We start from the raw sequence: 19,750 nt of genomic DNA on the forward strand, positions 1-19,750 counted from the left end.
CTTATTTTTTTCCTCTCTCTGACTTACAGTTAAGAACAGAAATGAGTGCGAGAGAGAAAAAAACAGCTATAGTGAAAGGTAGTTAAGTATATATACGCAACTACTGTAATAAGGTTATAGTAGCTAGGATGAACCAGTACTTTACCATCTGCATTTTATATATGTATTTAAATCGACTTCAGTTCAGAGGTAAATGTATATTTTACCTAAACACATTTATCTGACAGCATCTAATTAACATCTGATTTTTTATTTTCACAAATCAATAACTTAAAAAATACGATGCTTTGTTTGAATTTAAACTCACTAAGAGACTATAAGATTAAAGATTCAATGATTAGTAGATAATCAATTAGCCAGCTGATAGAAGATTTGGAAATATTGTTGATAATTCTTCAGAGCCTAACCTCAGATTTGGATAATGAAAAAAAAAGACACTTCACTTGATACATATTTTAACTTTTACTTAATTCCCAGGTGACTTTTGAACGATGATTAAGATAAATTTCATACAGACTGTTTGACATATGCATAATACCCTAACTACATAACTTGTTTTAAGGTATTTATTATTTCTTTACTGAGGAAAAAAATAATTTCCCCATAATAGCTACATAATGACATGACATGATCATTTAGCTACATATTTTAGTTATTCAACCACATGGCATCATATTTTGCTAAGTAATGTAATATTTCCTCCATTCACTGAGCCTCCTCTGGAAATCTTTGGAGTTCTCCTGGGGTGGAATGCTTTACACTTTGAAAATTCCTGCTTTTGAGCACCGGGTATTTTCAGGATTTTCTTTTCTTTTTTTTCTTTTTTTTACAAACCAATTAATTCACAGAAGGGGGAAACTAATTCAAATAATCAAAAACGACAATTAATATTAGCCATTAACAATAAAATGGTGTTTTGCATTACTATTTCAGTACATTTATCTGATGACACAAAAGTATAGATCTTTTCAGCATTAAGTACTTACTTCTTAAAGCACACTGATTAAATGGTTCGTAGATTGTACAGACTGGCTTTAACAGCATAATATTTGAACTTGCTTTTAACAGAATGTTTTTTACAATGTTTTGTCATTATTTTTACTTAAGCAGAGAAAGTGACTACTTCCTCCAATGGTGTTATAAAGGGGATTGTTGGGCATGTGGTGTTTGGCAAGATTGCAGGACTACAAATCCCAGACATCCAATACGACGTTTACCCAACATGCAGTTCGGCATTAATGTGCTCAAGCAAGATGGCGACTAAAATAAGTAAAGACGGTCCTCCTCCTTTTGATTGTCCATCATGGTGAGGAATTGCACATGTTAAAGTAGTAGCAGGATATTTGTAACGCATGATAATATGCAAATAAGCTCATCAATGCCCTCCCTTTGATATATATTAATTTTATTGAGGAGAAAAAGTTGTAATTACTGTAGCTAGCGTTAGCATCTAACCAAGCTAACAGGCTAACCCGTTAATGATGTTGGCATTAATTTATATATGGCTTTAGGTGTGTTCTCTTATTAAGAGATCCGTTATGTGCTCTGTTGTGAGAATCGCAGTTATGCATAGACGGATTTCGGAGATAAATATTCCTGTGACAGTATCACTCCTGCAATGAATGGCGCGAGTAAGGGTTTCTAAATGCTCGATTACATTTACAAACCTTGAAGTGTGGTGAGAGAAATTAAGCTTGGATGTTGATTTAACTACAGTAGTGATCAGCTGTGCATGCATGTCCTTGTATAACCTTTTTAAATGTTAAAAGCAGTCACTATCCGTTTGCTTTCAGGGCAGGCAAACCGCCCACAGGGCTCCATCTTGACGTGATGAAGGGAGACAAGCTCATAGAGGTAACTTGAAGTTTTAAAGATTGTGCTTCAGGATGCTCCTTATCATTTAACGTTTTTATGCATTCGTGATTTGGCATGTGATGGCTAATTGTGTGCATAGTAAATGCACCTGATACAAGCCTGACAGTCTGTTATGTCCCAGATGTGTTACACTGGGGTTTTCCGTGGCTGCATGGCTTCAAATGGTGCGAGAGCAGCTTCAGCCCTGAGATTTAAGCTTCTCAGTGGGAAGCAACACTGATGAGTTATGACTCAGAGGCACAAAGACATTATATTGACCCTTTCACTGGTGGTTTTAATGAGTGTTTCACTGAATCTGTCTCTCCTTGTAGAAGCTGATTATAGATGAAAAGAAGTACTACCTGTTTGGGAGGAACCCCGACTGGTGTGACTTCACCATTGACCATCAGTCATGCTCACGTGTTCACGCCGCCTTAGTCTACCACAAACATCTAAAAAGGGTCTTCCTTATAGACCTCAATAGCAGTAAGACATCATTCATAATCACACTTCCTCATTGTTGAGGGTTGAACAGCAAATAATAACTGTAACTTGTCATTTTTTTACACACAGGTAATACACCTCTGTGCTCAAATTACTTGTCGTTCAATAGAGATAGTATAGTCACTATGTTCATAATTTAACTTTTTAAAGCCATGAGCATTTTCATGTTCCAAACTGTCAAGTTTCCTTCTTTCTTCATGTCATATCAATAGCTATTTGATATAATTATTTTTTATTTGCAGCTCAAACTATGAGAATGTTCAATAGATTTCATTTAAACTTGTCTCACACCTGCTGTGTGGTGTCATGGTGCTAACAGTTGTGTACTTATGGCCCCAACCTGCCTTTTAAACTTTAGACAACTGAGCAAAATTGGAACTCCTGCTACCGATTTTGTTGATACAAACTCCAGAAAATGTACACGTGCAGAAAATCCGGGAGCAGTCCAAAGGTCAGAGACACCCACTAAGTGAAATGAATGGGCAGATGTGCCCAGATGTTTAACTGACACTGTTTTTAACTGGTCAGAGAGTTTGAAGCAGCAGGTGCTCATAGTCAACACACAACACAGTCCTGTGGGAAATAAACTTAAGTGGACAGGATGGAATATAAACACAGATAACCATAATGTACATTTGTTTGATGCAAAGTTGATTTGGTCACAGAACCTTCTTGAAATATTGCTCTTTGACAGTTAAATTATTTCTTAGGCTGTCCTAACAGTGCAAACTATCTGTTCCCATTTCAGCACACGGTACTTTCCTCGGACACATCCGGCTCGAAGCCCACAAGCCTCAACAGGTCCCCATAGACTCTACATTATCTTTTGGGGCGTCAACAAGAACATACATTATCAGAGAGAAACCCCAAACCCAAGGCAGCGCTGGCACAGGAGACAGTAAGACAGGGGAGGATGAGGAGCTGAAAGGACTACTTGGGCTTCCGGAGGAAGAGACGGAGCTGGATGTATGCTAAATCTCTCAATACATACCAAGTTTTGGTGTTAACAGCTCATTTCTCCATTGGTTTGTCTGTCCAAAACCTTCAGTAAAATAATAATATTTAACATTCTCTTTGGGCTATTTTCCTATTTATTAGCTGTTCCCATTCCTACTTTTTCCACAGGTTAATAATACTACTTGCCAACACCCAGCCTAGCATGACGAAGTGTTAGAAAGTGTTGATATCCAGGTAATAATACAGTCAGATTAAATGTTTTTCTTCTGATTTCTGCATTCTGCCAGAACCTGACAGAGTTCAACACCGCTCACAACAAGCGCATCTCCCTCCTGACCATCGAGGAAGGCAACTTGGAAATCCAGAGGCCTAAGAGGAAACGCAGGAACTCCAGAGTAACCTTTAGTGAAGAGGACTCCATCATTAACCCAGGTACTGGTCGAAGTGAAGGTGGTGCTGAAGTAACAAAAACAAATCTATAGATCACACACCAGTGTTTTTACTGATAAACGGCAAGCCGAACAGTGATAGGTAGTCATTTGTTTTATTCTTGTTAATTCAGTTTTCTGAAGGTTTTTACCAAATTTAATAACAAAAACATACATTTAAAGGATTTAACTTAAGTTACCTTTTAATTTTTCTTTTTTTACACTTGTCTTTAAACAAGGCTGTAAACACATAAATTGATCTGTCTATTTTGATTGGTTTGTGGTGAGGGTCTTTGTGCAGTGCTGTGAAATCAGATCTGTGGCATCCTTACTTTAATGAGAAGTAATTCACACTGAAGATTGTAATAACTGTCTTTCTAAACTCCTGCAGAGGATATTGACCCCTCAGTTGGACGCTTTAGAAATATGGTGCAGACTGCTGTCATTCCCATCAAGGTAAGTTTTTCTGTACAATTCTATTCAGACAATTCAGCTGACAGGCTTTGCTACAAAGTTAACTCACGTTCAGCTGTTGTATGAATAAAGTATTCTCTATTCTATATTAGCAGTTAGAGCAACATTGTAAGTGCTGCTACGTAGCTCACAGGGTGAATACCAGATATCCAGTTATAACACTTATAAGGATGGGAATTAAGAGCCTGTTCCACATGAGGACTGGTTTAAAATTGTGAATATTGCTAATTAGACAGTATTGATTTTTACACTGATATACTGTATTTGTGAGCACGGGGTGGTAGGAGAGAATCAAATATGTAAATGATTGGACAAAGCAGAATACAAGCACCATGATAACGCTCTACATTTGGGCAGTGCGACTGTTTACCAACTGTGTTCTAGCATTCGCAACATGTCTACCCCATTTTTCTTTCACTAAGAAAACCTGAGTGACAAGTTTATTTTAGGCTCAATTTTGTATCTATCTATCTCTATCTCTCTCTCAGCGTGTTAGGGCACTAAAATTATTTAGAATTGTTTATTTACTTGTTAATGATCTAATCAGATTTGTGTTTTATTTACCTCTATGAAGTTGACAAAGGCACTAAAAGCAAAGTTTATTTCAGTTATTAATTAAGTTAGCAGTTATGTTGATGCTTAAAACATGTCATGTCAGAACTAAAGTGATAAAGGACTGGATCCATAAGAAACATCCATAATGGTATTGGTAATAAACATGTAATAGATGTAATGAATAGTAATATCATGGGTTTAATATGTATTACTTGTGAAGTTAATATTCTTCCATCTCTCTTGTAGAAACGGAGATTCGAAAGCCATAACACTCTGGGTCTTGACGATTTGACTTCAAAGCGCCTCCATGGCTACAGCTTGGGTGGCGGTCTCTATGGGGACTTGCCTCCCACCAGTCATGAGAACCAGCCAACAGGAGCTCCAGGTGGTGCTGCTATGCAGGGAGGGCTTCCTCTGCCCTTCCCTAATCCAGCACCAGAGGTAGATCTGGCCCCAGAAGCTCCCCAGCCCCCTGTCACCCTCAACCCCACACCTGTAACAGCTCCCTACTTACCAGAGACCCACAACGAGCCACGCAAAAAGAAATATGCCAAAGAAGCTTGGCCAGGCAAGAAACCCACCCTTTCACTACTCATCTAACCAGTTTAGTAAATCTGCTGACTCTCAGGTTACCAGCAGATACATCAGGGACTGTGACCTGGCAGAGGTGGAGCCATTCACCTTTGATGTTCTTTTTATTTGTCATCTGACTCATTGTAATTACAGAAAAGTACCACACGTTTTCCCTGTTGTCTGTCACAAGATATATTCCACATCATTATCTAAGTCAGCAGGTTGTCCACTAACAGTAGAATCTCATCGATCGCAAATGAATTACACGAGACTTGTCAGCAAGCATTTGAGCTGCAGAGTGGCAGTGAGACATGTAGCCTGTCCAAGTGACAGGCTACATGTCTATGATGGGTCACTGAGTTGTGTTTGATGGCTTTGATTTATGTAAAATTGTATTCTTTTTCTACATGTGTCAAGATATTTTTTTTTTTTTCACTTTTTCCGAATGTCAGTTATGCTATTAAAACAAATAGCAAAAAGTACTTTTATATATGATAACATACTGTGAGAAGTCAGGAAAGTCAAGGACTTCATATGTGAACTGAATTTCTGTCCAAACACAGGGCTGCTTCTTATTTGAAAAACATGGATATTAGGTAATCAACTCTTTTAGTGAGATTTTTCCCCCTCATTCCGTGTATTAGGCAGATACTACATCAACTAAAATGACTTGCATTTTCCCTGTAAGCCACTAGATGGTGATTTAAGCAAAGGTCAGTTTACAGCGAGCTTGCAGGTATCTTGCACGAATCTTAACCTCAATCTGAACGTGTCATACCATCAATAGAGTGGTGCAAGCTTGTATTTATTAATTTTGATTCTTGTGGAGATTAAAGCCAGTTATCAGTTTTCTTTTGGCTTTGCCCGTTTCTCCAGCACAACTTTACTGTCAATGCAACCACTTTACATCTTCCTTTGTCTGGTGTTTAATAGGACTGCTTCCAAGTAGCAACAAGATAGCAGAATGGACTCTAGCACAATTACAAATGTCAACTGCGAAATAAAAAGGTTATTAAAAACGGCGTTGTTTGCGTTTAGATTGCTGTAACGGTCATAAAGTGTGTTGGCGTCTTTCACATGCAACAGAGTACAGTGTACAACTATTTCCCTTAACCAACTTGAAACATAGGAACCGCAGAGCAGCAAAAGGGGAATAGAAAAAAATGCACAGCCTGCTGTGTCAAACATGTCATCATAACCAGATGATAGGTTTATGTTTTGTTATTAAAAGATCCCACAAAATGGCATTTTAAAGTGGGGAAAAGATCTGCATTAAAGGGGCTCAATCCAACAGCTCTTTCTGGTATTTCTTATGATCGAGGTGGATTTAATAGACATTGGTTAACAAGGTATTTAGACTTAAGTTTAACTGATGGCTCAGTAGTTTTAAGAAAGGTTGACATAACATATGGATGAACTCAGCAGTTGGACAGTTTATATCTGTTAGAGGTTGAGGTTGAGGTAACCACCGAAGGATACCCTGCTTTCCTGGAAAAAAAAACAAAAAAAACCTTACCCAAGAAGTTCATTTGGCCTTTTTTATAGGATTTTTTTTAATATAAGTAAAAAGTTTATAATCTAAGAAAAGTAAGAGATGGTTGATTCATTTTTACAAACTGTGCTGGTGACTTTTGTGCTTTTGAGCGTGTGGATTTTGTATCATGACTGTAAATAAAAAAAAATACTTTTGACTTGTAAGCCTCCCCTGTGTGCATGAAGCTACTCATTACAGTGGTGACATACTCCCACTGAAAGTATGCTGAGCTTTCACACTCAGTGTGTGATCATTGCCTTGTTTTTTACATTGTAGCCACATTTACTCTGAAGCAGCCATCCACTGGCTGGTAGGGCAACAAGATTTTGGTACTCAGGTGATACAGTACAGTACACCTCTGAGTAAAGAGGTGATACAGTTTATTTAGAAGCTAATGTATCATTCTACTTCTCATTCTTAAGTCTGATCAAGAGGTAAACATTGACCACATATCCCAGATGTACTTTGGACTTGGTTTCAAAGAGTTGATGTAACAAAGACAAATCACCTTCACGACAGGTTAAACATAAATCCTCACACACTTTCAGTAAACGTAGGGGTCTTTTTGTTACTGTGTATTGAAGGAAAATAATTGAGAAAGAGGCCGGAAAACGACCTCTGTACTCTGCAATAGCTGCTGTAGCAGTTCACTTAAGCCGTTCTTTAAGCTGTCTTGTCTCAGCCATAAACTACGTGTGAAATGGTGTGAATGATGTGATACCGTGGTTTCTTTGTCTTGTTTTTTCAGGTTTGGTTGCAAGTCATAAACTGTTTCAGCATCTTCCTTGGCATTTATCATATTTACCATTCCTTTTCTCCACTCTTACTATGACCTAGATAAACATATCGGACTGCTCTATGAGTAAAGAGACAAAGATAAGTGCTCTGGATGACCAGGTTACCTTAGATTACTGTCATCAAAAATGCTATTTAAAATGTAGATGAAAACCAATTGCAATTTGTAAACTAACGTATTCACTGAAAATGGCAGAGAATTGTTATTGTTTAATAAAACAGCACCTTAAATAACCGAGACAGGGACAAGGAGCAGAAACTTAGGATGCAAATGAAATGCTTTCCCCTTTTAACTTGATATGATCTTCCTTTGTCAATGTTTTGTTTTTTTCATAACCCACCAAATGGTTTGAATGATCATCTGGATGACAGCCTGTAAGTGACCCACTCTAGTTACACTTGCACCTTGCAGCAGTCACAGATGCTGGTTTTTGAACTGTGGACTGATAACAGGCTACAGGGAGCCTTTTCTCTTAAGAGGTGCCTCTTCCCTTTTAGCGTAGAGGATGCAGCATCCCTGCTTTCCAAGAGAATTTTAAAATGTCACTAAAACCCCAGGACAGTTTTATTTTTGTACTTTGCCTGAGTCCACATTAAATAAGCTTGGGCCCAGAAGAGGTGATGGTCTTTCGCAATCCAAAAATGAACCAATCTTGAATGCTATTGTTCCTTTTTGTTCTTTTTGCATGGTAGAAACTTAACTAACATTTATAAACACAGGTGCAAACTGTGTTCACTTCTGTTGGTTTTCAGAAATATTCCGGTCCTGAACCCATGAGGCATTTTCCAGTTTCCTGAATCATGCCTGTTTTTTAATCCGAAGGTGTTCTGTGGAAACTTAAATGTTTGCTATTCTGTTTGGGTAAATGTTACTCTCAGACCAAACATCTGTTGTCTATCGACGTCATTTTTATGATGATGTCCCCTTTTTAAAGTTGATGTTAGTATCAAATTCAAATAAGCTTTTTTGAAAACGTTTTTTATTTTAAATTAAAATCAATAAAGTTCCTCATTTACAGTATTCGATATGTTGTTTTTTAAACTATTTAAAAAAAATTCCCATCGTTTAAATGATTTGCAAATCATCACTGTCGTGCCTCAGCATTTTTAGAAATGAGGTTGTTTATTATCTCAGATGATGGCTCATCAGGTTTTGTATTTATTGCAAACTGAAGCAAATCTTGCAAAAACAATACAACTAATTTCTTAACAAATAAAGTGCAAAAATAACTCCCTATAAAAAAGTGATTACAACTTTTCCATCTGTACATTTTCAATACGTAATTCCTCCTAAAATATCTATTAAAAAAAATAGTGATTAGATTCTATGTCAGTGTAAAAGCCTAATCAAGTGTTACTTCAAATCATCTTAAATGATTCCCTCATTCAATAGTGTGCTTTTTTCATCAGCTCCTGAAGTCATTTGCTCTTATAAGCATGGCTCAATAGGTTTGATCTTGATGTGGATGCCATTAATTGAGCGGAGAACCAGTCTAGGAATCATCTTGGGTTTCAAAGTGGGATCTTCGATCAGCTGGTATCGCTTCAGTGTCAGGGCTGTCACCACCTTCATCTCATTCATTGCAAAATTCTGACCGATGCAGTTTCTGAAGGAGGACAACATCAAATATAGGAAACATGAGGGGATTTGGAAAGATCTTAGCAGTAAGATGAGAGGAAACATCCAGCTCTACAGCTATGTGTTATACTGAGTTCACCCTTTCTCTACTTTACTTTAGCTCCAACTTTAGTTCTTATAGGGTTTGGTGCTGAGTTACACATTCACATACCGAAGACTGTTGTAAGATACATGATCAGGCGGTGAGTAAACTGAGAACATAATTCAGTCACACAGTGTCAGGTGTTTTCAAACCTTGGTCCAGCTGAGAAAGGCACAAAGGCGTGAGGTGACCGCTTAGACACATTTTCTGGGAGGAAACGCAGTGGGTCAAAGACCTAACATACCACAAGAGGAAAGATAATAACATTATTGTGTAAATAACACATTTCTGTCCAGAGAAAATTAAAACTGTTTAAACTCATTCACAAACATAAAATAGTGAGTGAATAAACCAGCTTTTCACTCTTTGATGTCACTTTATGTAATACTGGCAGCTGATCAACTGAACAACTAGCAAACTCAAGGTTTTCCATTACCTGTACATCATCAGACAGTTTTCTGTATTGCCTATTTCCTCAGTTATTTAAGTAATTTCCATATAAGTACAATGGTGACAGACGTCCTATGTTTTATGTAATCGTTGATTCTTTTGATAATATAATGTACATTGCGCAGTGTGTTGTGCTCAGTATGAAATCATTATGACTTACATCAGGGTTCTCCCAGACTGCAGGATTTCTGTGAATCGCAAACACGCTTGTTCCAATGTGAAAACCTACAAATCAGGAAAATGAAAGGTCTATTTAATCTAGGATTTTAAACAAGATTCTGCAGGGTCGTGAAGGAACTGTAAACACCTTTGGCCAGACACATAAAACTGTGTTGGTGTATAACTAAAAATGTGTGCACACAGGGAAAAAGCAGACATGTGGATTCACATTCTTGTCACCAGACTCATAGATGTGTGTGTGTATGTTTTTCTTTATTTTCAGAATTCTCAATCACTGCGAAACTATGCACAAACCTGATTTTCGCCTCCATTTTTAGCCATGCCAGACACCCCCCTAATTTGTCACTGATATGTTCATGCATCATCTACACCACAACTGAACAGGATAAGATAATAAAAGCAACAAAGAAAAGAAAAGAAGCCCAGTTTTACCAAATATAAAACTAAGAATTACGCAAACAGAACAAAAACTGTTGAATTGAAAAAGTAACAAGCAATCAGTTCTGTAAGTTCAAAGCAATTGACCCTGCAAAAGCTCATCAGGGCTAAGATGGAGGACCAACAACAATGTTTTATCTGCAGGAAAAGCAGGTGTACAGATGGATTATGGTATGCCTGCTGTTCTCTTAAAGTCTCATTAGAGAGGTCTTCCACTGTCATTACGCACGATACAAGGCTGCATTTATTTATAGCACCCGCAATCGCCAATAAATGAGACCATGAAAAACTAAATCAGAAAAAATCACCATCATACTGAGCCAGCTCCGTGAAACTGTCTGCTTTGTTTTATCAAAGCAAAATAGGGTTACTCTGCCACAAAAACCTGTGTACATGTGGTCTAAAGACGGTGTGAAGTGCATGCACTCTCATCGCACCTTCTCTCTTTATAAAAGCTAGTTTATGTAGAGGAAGTTGTGGTTAATGTGTGCTGTTTTGTGAAAGGTTGACTTTGTGAAACAAAACCAAGTCCATAGGTCAGATAGTTAATATCTTATCTTCTCCCTGTGACACATCCAATAGCAGTGTTAACTACGACATTTTCATTTCCTCTTTGTAATTACATCATGTCACTGACCTACTGGCAAAGTCCTTCCATCAAAAAAGGTTATGGGTTTGGTGGTCTTCCTGGACATTCCTGGTACAGGAGGGTAAAGACGAAGCGATTCTTTGATGCACATCGTAGTGTATGGAATTTTACTGAGATCCTCCCTTGATATAAAACAGACATGCAAATTTATTGTTCAAGAGACATTAAAAGGTCTACAGCTTGCCGGCAGCAGCCGCTGTAGCACCGAATGGTACTGACTTTATTTGGAAGCTTACCATTCCATGCCGTCCTTGCCATCCAGGGCCTCAATTACCTCATCTCTGCAGATCTTCTGGTGCTCGGGGTGGCAGGCCAGACAGTAGAGGATGAAAGAGATGCCGCTGGCTGTGGTGTCATGCCCTTCAAACATGAAAGTGTCCACTTCTGCTCGTATGTCTTCATCTGATAGACCCTGCTGCTTCTCATCCTGTTGATGTAATAAAAGACTGATAAACTCACTGAGACTACAATAAAGAAGCAGTAAATATACGCTAATGAGTACTGGCTAGTGTTATAGGTCTGAGTGTTCCGCAATAACCAGTCATAACATGATGAACTACAGTTACACACAACCTAAAAACACACCGGTTATCAAATCCTGAGAACCTTTCATCAATGTATTTGATCAATACTTGAGTGCACTTACAGAACATGTGGGAGAGGACAGTGAACCAACATGAACTTCTTTTACCCTCAAACAAGTATGTCTGATAGTTTCAAATCAAACTAGCAAATCATAGAGGGGGAAAACAGACAGAAATGTAGGTCAACCATGATCTCGGGATGACTGATTTTGAGGCTATCTTCAGGTCAACTGTGTCTGTTTTAAGTTAAAGTTTAATGCTAATCAAAAGGCTAACTTTTATTGTGTTTTTGTAGTTTGATGTGTGGGGTCACTGTCCCGCTGCATCTCCCAACTGCCACTGTGTTTAAACTTACAGACGACAAGCAAATCAATCTTCTGCAAGATGCTTTCATAAAGCAGCTCAGGGATGTTTAAAGAGAGGGTTTTTAAAGTTTTGGATGGCAAATGTTTTCCAATACTGTCTCAAGCAGTTTCTGCACAAAAAAGAACACAAAAGCTGACAGTTGCCTTTGTGCAAATAGACATTAGCATGCAGAACATAGTCAGCACAGTGCTTTCCACATATGCACTATATCCAATAGCGAGTTTATGCATATCCTGCTGCTTTTATTTGTTTGAATATTGTTTTGAGGCTTTCATCCTAAACACACACATTTTTGGCTGCTTGCGTGTAACATTTGTCAACTCACTCACATGAAAGAACATGTCGTTTTGTAAAAGCAGGGGTTGGAACTGATAACACACAACATACTCTTGCGAAGAGAAGGATGTCCAGAAAATCCAAGTATCTCTTGGATTGCAGGCGCCCATGTTCAGTCTCTTCCTTCAGTGCTTCTTTCCTCTTTCTTATAACCTCCTCTTAAAAAGAGAAGATCATAGATGAGCTTTTGCATTTTCACACTAAACTGACAAACTAAATGAAAATTTCAAGTCTTATCATTTGGCAGTTGTTCAGACTGTTGTTAAATCAGATTTGAGCTTACTAGTATGGCTGTGAGCCACCTTGCATGCTTTCCTATATTTGAAACCATGTGGGCTGAGGTAGAAAATAAGATCACTGTGGTATGGAAACGTCCTCATTCGAAAGTTTATAAGATCGCTGAGCTCATACACTGCCTTGATGTACGTATTTTCTCCTCTGAAATGTGAAAGCAGGGAAACATTATAATCTGCACTTTTTCCACTCATTATTTTGACACCTGAACTCATTTTGATTTAAAAGTTAAGCTTTAAATAAGGCAGAAGCTGAAATTGTGAATGGTTAAAAACTCATTTCTATGAACTCACCCCTCTGTCTGACAGTTACTGTTGCAGCTGAAGGCACACTTCATGATGCTGTCCAGTGTCATAAGGCTCACATGCTCAAACAACTCAAACGCCTCTTTGGTGGTTGCGTAACTTTCCCATTTGTCCTGGCAACAATGAGAGACCAGATGTGACTGTGCAGGATATGTAAAAACCTCCTACACATGCACAAGCTTGACTAGTTTCGGCACAAAATTGTGAACTAAACAGCTTTGTATTGATCTTATTGTGATCCTTTGGATTGTTATTTGACTATTATAACAAGTGATTTACACAACAAAACATTTACATACGAGCATGGTTTCAGCAGATTGTGACATCAGTTGCACATATGGTTTTAAAACATCATAATGGAAACCCGGAGTCAAGAGCCTTCTGTGGCGAAACCATTTCGGACCATTCGACACCAATAACCCGTGTCCTGGAGACAGAAGCAGACATGATGAGTGTGACGTCCCTGTAAAACACGTTGTAGTGGAAGGAAAAGCAGATCTTACCAATCCAAGACTCGATAAACCTGTATACAAAATCATCTTTTGGCTCTGTTGGAAAGACGGCAAATAAAAGCTTTATAAGACCGACCTTTGGATGTTATTATGCAGCATCTGAGTTTGTAAAAATTGTTACAAAAACAAGCGATTATGAAAAGTCACACACCTGTTGATGCAAGTATTGTTTTTACATAATCTGGATGGTGAATGTTGAGGATACAAATAGAGGGGCCAAACCACATTGGGAAAGCATAAGGATACTGCTCACTCCACTTCACCACCTTTTCGAAGTCTGTCCCATCTTGTTTGAACTAAAAGAAAAATGCCAACGAAGGATGACTGAAAACTAATAACAACAGGCATGCAGGCTGCCATAACTATGTGACACTTATTTGCAATGATAAACAATGCAAAAAGAATAACACAAACTCAAATCTATCATTTAAAAAAGTACATAGGTAAAAACCTTTATGTATCATTTAGAAATGTAGGCTCTATATAAACAGAGATGTTTATATGTATAACATTTTACTATCTCAAAAATGTCATTTTTTCAAGGTGTATGATCACAAGTAAAGATTGTATATATAAAAAGGGAGCATTTTATAAATTAGAAAGCGATATTCAGCACCCAGTTGTGATGCAAATGATAACCTTCAAAGCTCTCTGACATAACGGTATTCTTCATTTTGTTCTCTGACATTGTGTAAGTGCCGAACAGCTCTGCAAATTTGGAGCTGCTGCAAATGCGTTACCTGGAAAACATGTCCAAACAGCCAGTGTGCCGGAGGTCCTGGAAAAGCTTCGATGTGTCGAAGCACAGCTTTCTTCCTGACGATGAGGATCGCTAATTTGTACACAGTAGCAACGACACAGAGCGCAGCAAACAAGTAGTGCACATGAGGCCAAGCCGGCTGAAAGTCCATGAAAGCTCCAGCTAACTTCATACCGACGATGCCCGAGCCTTCCTGGAAGAGAAAAAAAGACCAGCACGACAGACTTATTGTGTGCGTGTGTTAGTTTGTATGTGGTAGGCGGAGAATCTGCGCGTCGATACAGGAACGTTACGTTACGCTGACGGAAAACTGGGGTTTGCATGGAGCCACAGACATTCAACAGGGCAATGTAGCCTACAAGATTAGAGCCTATAATGATTACCAAGTATTCACGGTGTAAACATGTAGACCATTGAATGCATGTTTAAGCAGATTACCAAGAAATCTATAATACATGTGGAGTTAAAACTGTGTAAAATGATCTCATGTATTCTATTTTTCTTTAAATCTTTTAACCTCCCTTACAATCTGAATACTTTATTATTATTATTATTGTTATTATTATTATTATTATTATTATTATTATTATTATTATTATTATTATTATTATTATTATTATTGTTATTATTATTATTATTATTATTATTATTATTATTATTATTATTATAGTCTTCTTGGTACTGAACTTCTACGTACTCGGTGCGCTAGGAAGAGTCGCAGAGAAGAACTTTGCAACTCTTCCTAGCCCGGGGATTGGTGTCACGCTGCAGGTACATTTCAGACCAGTCTGTCTGACTGTCATTCTCTCTTTCTCTGACATAATATTTTAAACATCTTGAATTGCACTAAACTTTTCCACAGCTCCATATGTAGTTTTTGATAGGCTGTCATGTTGAGGTTGTGGTTTAAAGAGCGTATAATTCAATGAGGCAGCAATACTGAAACTAACAACTTAACGTCGGGGTCTACGAAAAAAAAATGATGTGGTTTAATGTTCCAAAAGCTCATGATTTTGTAAACCACGCATTGCTGATGCATCTCTTGTCACCTTCCATGTGAAATGCCCCATCGCTGCCCTTTTTGTGTTCAAGGACTCCTCTGCTAATTGGTAAAAAAAACAACAACTATAATTTGGACTGCTGCGTATTCTTGGTGATAAATGCAAACCTAAGGCAGCCATTATGCCAATTAGTGTCAGAGTGAGGGAAGAATAGTCATGACTAAAAATAAGGCCTTTCAGATTGTATGGGATCAGCCATTTCTGCTGGAGAGATTCTGGGTTTTCTAAGTTATTGGTTCCTTCACATGCACAAAAAGGACATGAGACTTGGAGAAAAAGGGAAAATCCCAGAGGGGACAACACAGACACTTCAGATTTATGAAGATATAAGCATTGGTAGGCTTGTTGAGCTTGTGTGACTCATATCTCAATCATGTTGTTCATGTCATGTAAACATTTCCACTGTTGCTCTTCTGGCAATATACTGTACAAATAGCTCAACGCCAGTTTGTTTCTCTAAAGTAACTGAGAAATTTACAAAATATCTAATAGACGCATCGTAAAAAAAAATAGTGTCAGACTAAACTTGACACCTTTGTATGAGAAAATAAAACTTGTAACTGATGCATGTAATGTATTTCAACACCATTGCTGAAGCAAAAAGCTACATATATGCCACACCAACAGAAAAAGAGCGTGGGTGAAAGTACCGTTTAATTTCCTATGCAGTAGCTGTTGGACCACTTCCTATGTATCAGCTTGCGCTTAGTACTAGCAAGCAGTGTAATACCATACAGGGTCTCTGAACCTGTATGGTTATATGAGATTTTATGATATGAACACAACAGCAGTTCATTTAATTTTGTCCCGTGTGTCCTTTATTTTTGCAGAGACATGATTCCCTCAGCCAAGACTCAGAAGGGCTTTATTTTGATTTTTCTTCAGATCTTTTGGAGTGCATACATTTTCTCAGGAAACGGTAAGTTACTGACTGAACTGTTAACATAACTGTGTACTGAATGAATATACTGCTTGACACTTTTAAAGTTCTGTATGTGAATAACAGAAAACTGATATTTCAGCCATCACGCATCACCTTCGTTTCTGGCTGGGATGTCAAGCCGTCATACCTTGTCGTTGTTACAGCACTGACTCAGACTGTATAACATGGTTTTACAAGAAGGATGAACTCAGTGCCGAAATTAAGCTATTCTTTCAAGATATGAAAGGAGTACAATACCACAGTACCTCTCAATCCAGAGCGTATATCTCACAGAATCGCTCCTTGGTCATCAAAGGTTTTGCTGAGGACAATCAGGGCACATACTGGTGTGAAAATTGTAACCAAGTCTGCAGGAATGAAAAGCTGATGGTCATCAGAGGTTTGAATAAGTCACATTCTGAGCAAGTAATGCAAATGTCACATTTATTCTGTTCTGTGCATATTTTTTAATCTAATTGCCAAAGCATTGTACCTTTCTTTTTTTCTAGAAATTCTGAATGAAACAACATTTTTGATTGCTGCAGGCAGCAGTTTCAAACAAACATGTCCGGGCAGATTGCCAAATATAAAATGGACTTTTGAAGCAAGTAATACAACTGCTTTCAGGAACTCATCACTAAGACCAGTTATGATGAATTCAGAAAAGTCTATACAAATTGCAAATATCAAAAGGGAAGATGCTGGGAAATATACCTGCTGGGCAAGCTGCTATGGTGATCCAAGTCAGAAAGTGCTTACTATCAATTTAAGTGTAATAACAGGTGAGAAACTGAAATTCATCTCATATTTTTCACCTATAGAAAGTGTTTTATTTGCTGTGAGACAGTATATTCCAATAAGAAAACTCTCATTTATTGTGCTGTGACTGATGACATGGAAAAATATGATTCAAGAAAACACCTCAAGTCTGGTGACAGACACGACAACTACATCTGTACGTGTAGATCCATCCAGGTCCTTAACTAGTAATGCAAGTCAAATGTTGGATGGACATCCTACAGTTACCAGAGGCTACATATCACCAACTGAGTTTTACAAAACAGCAGGTAGGTGTTGCTACATGTCTCTTTGAGAAATTTGTGATCTGAAATATTTATACTTGGGTTTTTGATTTCACAGATGTATCTATAGAGTCTAAGAACCTGATGCCAGCTATCTATGGAGTAGCAGTTCCCCTCGCATGTTTCATTTTAATGGCTCTTTTCATTTTTTGCTTGAGATCAAGAGTGCATGCAGGTAAGCATTGCAGTTCGTCACGTTATTGAAACTTCCTGTCTCTTCTTTTCACTGTTTTGAGTGTGTTTGCTGTCTTGAAGTTTATGTACGTCCCCCTAATTCTGTTTCTGTCTGTCTGAAGCATTTCCTTTCAACCCCCATTGCTGTGACCTCAATGACAAAGTAAGTGTTAAATGCTGATACACGGTGTTTCTAATTCTAAATTATATGCAGACATGCTGGACAGGCATTGTAGACATTATACACAGGAAGCACGTTGTGTGTTGTTTTGTTCAGGTTATTACATTTCTTTTTTGTCATTGCAGGTGGAAGAGGAGTCCCAAGTGGTTTATTCATCAGTTGTCATCAGGACACCTGCTAAAAGAAGAGACAGTTATATGACATGTGATAGTGATTGTGTTTACAGTGAAATAAAAGTATAGAAAATTTGCATCAATTTATGGTCAGCAAATGGAACCGTAGGAAATATAATTTTCCACCCTGATATAAGATTTACTGATTGATTCCTCAAAAATAACACGTTTCATGAGGCACATTGTGTGTGATTTCGCCAACAAGGTCCGAGGGGGAAATTTTGAGGCAATCTTTTTTTTTCCCAGTTTCCATACCAATGAATGATTTCTGAGTCATCGCTCCTTGATGTCACGTATTCAATGTTTTTCCGTACCTGATTTACTTCAGTTCAGAGGAGCGCCCGTTTTTGAAAGCACTGTATGTGCATTTTTGTGTTATCATATCCTTTTACTCCACCATATTTGTTTGAAAAGCTAGTTACTTTGCAGCTTCAAACTATTCAGATTTATGTTAAGTAGTCATCTACAACATTATTATACTGTGTACACAATTAAAAGAAAAAAGGTGGTCATGTTGAAGAATAAGAATAATAACTGTGTGCGTGCATGACCAGCAAAACTTAAATGACCCATTATTTCTTTCATTCAAGTGTCCATTTCAGTGAGCCATTAACTTTAATTCCATTGCCTGCATGCAAAGAATTGCCGGGCTTGTAGAGGACTAAGTGTTACTGAAATATTTTGTAATTTCTTTTGATAAAAAAAGCACATACCTAAACTTCCCTCCTGTTATAAACCAAAAGCTGTTGTGAGGAAACATACTTGTTTGAAATAAACAATGTCTTTTGCTTACTCATGACAAACAACTGATGACTGATATGATGAAAAAAAAGCCAATTTTCCATTAAATGCAAAATTTCTAAAGATATCAAAATAGCTTGTTTGTAATATTTTTCTCAATGTTTATTTCTTTTCTATTCACGCAACATGCTGTATTCAAAGTCATGTGAAATAGAAACCGCAACCTCTGTCATTCTTAAGGCTTTAAATGATAAGATATAATCTGGTTCTTACTGGGTCTTGTCGTTAGGTACATACAATGTCAGATAAGAAACAACACATTAAGTATTGCAGAATATCGTTGTTTATTTTGTTAAACAAATAATGACACAGTCTCTCTTCACTGAAGCCCAAAGAACAGGGTGTCCACGACTTCCTGAAAGAGTTTCAGATGTTATTACATCAGACCAAAGAAAAGTTTTCCCATTTTACTTCAGTGTTACTTAAAAGAGTTCTGATCCAGAGATGGCGGGGAGTTCTGGTTCTTGTTTAAGTATGGTTCTGACACTGCGTGGTAAAGTTCAAAACTCATCTTCCGATCCTCTGAAAAGTCAACTTTTTCCACAGTGTTAGCATGGTCATATGCTGTTTTTTATGTGTTACAAGACACATGACTGGAAAAATCAGTTGTAAGCAAGTCATCCCATGAAGAATTAAGACCATGTGAGGTTTTTTTCATGGCAAAAACTTAAAATCACATGGTTTTCAAGAAAATAGATGAGTTGTTAGGCAATCAGAAACTACTGGAATGGGACTTTAACTTAAGGTGACCAGATTTCTGAAATGAAAATCGGGGACATTTTCATTGCAGTGGTGAAAAATTATCAAATAACATCATTATTAAATAAAAAAACAGGGACAAGTGCTGTTTGATGTATCTTAATCAGCTTTTATTACACAAAAGGTGGCAATCAAAAAAATTTGTGACATTACAGTTTTCTCCACATTCATCCACTTCCACCTCAGGAGCCTGGGTAGAATAAAAGCAAAGGAGAACATGAGAAAAACTTTTCATCACCTGATAATCTCTTGCTAATGTTAACGTTACAGCTTCACTAATGATAAAAAACAGTGTCATAATGTTAAAGTTCACTGACTTTTATAACGT

The 19,750-nt window shown here is 37.6% G+C and overlaps 2 protein-coding genes, 1 long non-coding RNA gene and 1 other non-coding gene across 4 annotated transcripts; 3 read left to right on the plus strand and 1 right to left on the minus strand.

The window, feature by feature from the left end:
- Positions 1-1,224: 1,224 nt before the first annotated feature.
- ppp1r8b (protein phosphatase 1, regulatory subunit 8b) lies at positions 1,225-7,036 on the plus strand. The gene is made up of 7 exons (XM_072393863.1): positions 1,225-1,306; positions 1,794-1,854; positions 2,187-2,340; positions 3,107-3,324; positions 3,603-3,747; positions 4,135-4,199; positions 5,019-7,036. Exons 1-7 carry the CDS (start codon positions 1,239-1,241, stop codon positions 5,370-5,372), a joined length of 1,065 nt encoding a protein of 354 aa, XP_072249964.1. The 5' UTR covers positions 1,225-1,238; the 3' UTR covers positions 5,373-7,036.
- On the plus strand, positions 1,958-2,120 carry LOC140317466 (small Cajal body-specific RNA 1). Its single transcript, XR_011917765.1, has one exon.
- A 1,774-nt stretch (positions 7,037-8,810) lies between the features above and the next one.
- On the minus strand, positions 8,811-14,501 carry cyp4t8 (cytochrome P450, family 4, subfamily T, polypeptide 8). Its single transcript, XM_072393868.1, has 12 exons — positions 14,250-14,501; positions 13,661-13,805; positions 13,501-13,545; positions 13,297-13,424; positions 12,986-13,110; positions 12,682-12,836; positions 12,450-12,556; positions 11,349-11,539; positions 11,101-11,234; positions 10,006-10,070; positions 9,548-9,630; positions 8,811-9,281 (listed from the first exon to the last, which is right to left on the minus strand). Exons 1-12 carry the CDS (start codon positions 14,439-14,441, stop codon positions 9,104-9,106), a joined length of 1,548 nt encoding a protein of 515 aa, XP_072249969.1. The 5' UTR covers positions 14,442-14,501; the 3' UTR covers positions 8,811-9,103.
- A 1,475-nt stretch (positions 14,502-15,976) lies between these two features.
- Positions 15,977-18,097, plus strand: LOC140316151 (uncharacterized). The gene is made up of 4 exons (XR_011917316.1): positions 15,977-16,249; positions 16,353-17,034; positions 17,167-17,319; positions 17,405-18,097. It is a non-coding gene; the product is annotated as an uncharacterized lncRNA (long non-coding RNA).
- The last annotated feature ends 1,653 nt before the right edge of the window (positions 18,098-19,750 follow it).

This window comes from Leuresthes tenuis, unplaced genomic scaffold (assembly GCF_036924035.1).
Source record: "Leuresthes tenuis unplaced genomic scaffold, fLeuTen1.0.hap1 SCAF_10, whole genome shotgun sequence".
NCBI classification, from domain to species: domain Eukaryota; kingdom Metazoa; phylum Chordata; class Actinopteri; order Atheriniformes; family Atherinopsidae; genus Leuresthes; species Leuresthes tenuis.

What these genes read in the sequence shown, in the direction of transcription:
- ppp1r8b (XM_072393863.1), top strand. Translation starts at nt 1,239, where the DNA reads ATGTGCTCAAGCAAGATGGCGACTAAAATAAGTAAAGACGGTCCTCCT. An exon ending in CCTTTTGATTGTCCATCATG is followed by an intron (nt 1,307 to 1,793) that starts GTGAGGAATTGC and finishes GTTTGCTTTCAG; the next exon opens with GGCAGGCAAACCGCCCACAG. An exon ending in CTGCTGTCATTCCCATCAAG is followed by an intron (nt 4,200 to 5,018) that starts GTAAGTTTTTCT and finishes TCTCTCTTGTAG; the next exon opens with AAACGGAGATTCGAAAGCCA.
- cyp4t8 (XM_072393868.1), bottom strand. Translation starts at nt 14,441, where the DNA reads ATGAAGTTAGCTGGAGCTTTCATGGACTTTCAGCCGGCTTGGCCTCAT. An exon ending in AGTAACTGTCAGACAGAGGG is followed by an intron (nt 12,837 to 12,985) that starts GTGAGTTCATAG and finishes TTCACATTTCAG; the next exon opens with AGGAGAAAATACGTACATCA. An exon ending in CCTTTCTCAGCTGGACCAAG is followed by an intron (nt 9,282 to 9,547) that starts GTTTGAAAACAC and finishes GTCCTCCTTCAG; the next exon opens with AAACTGCATCGGTCAGAATT.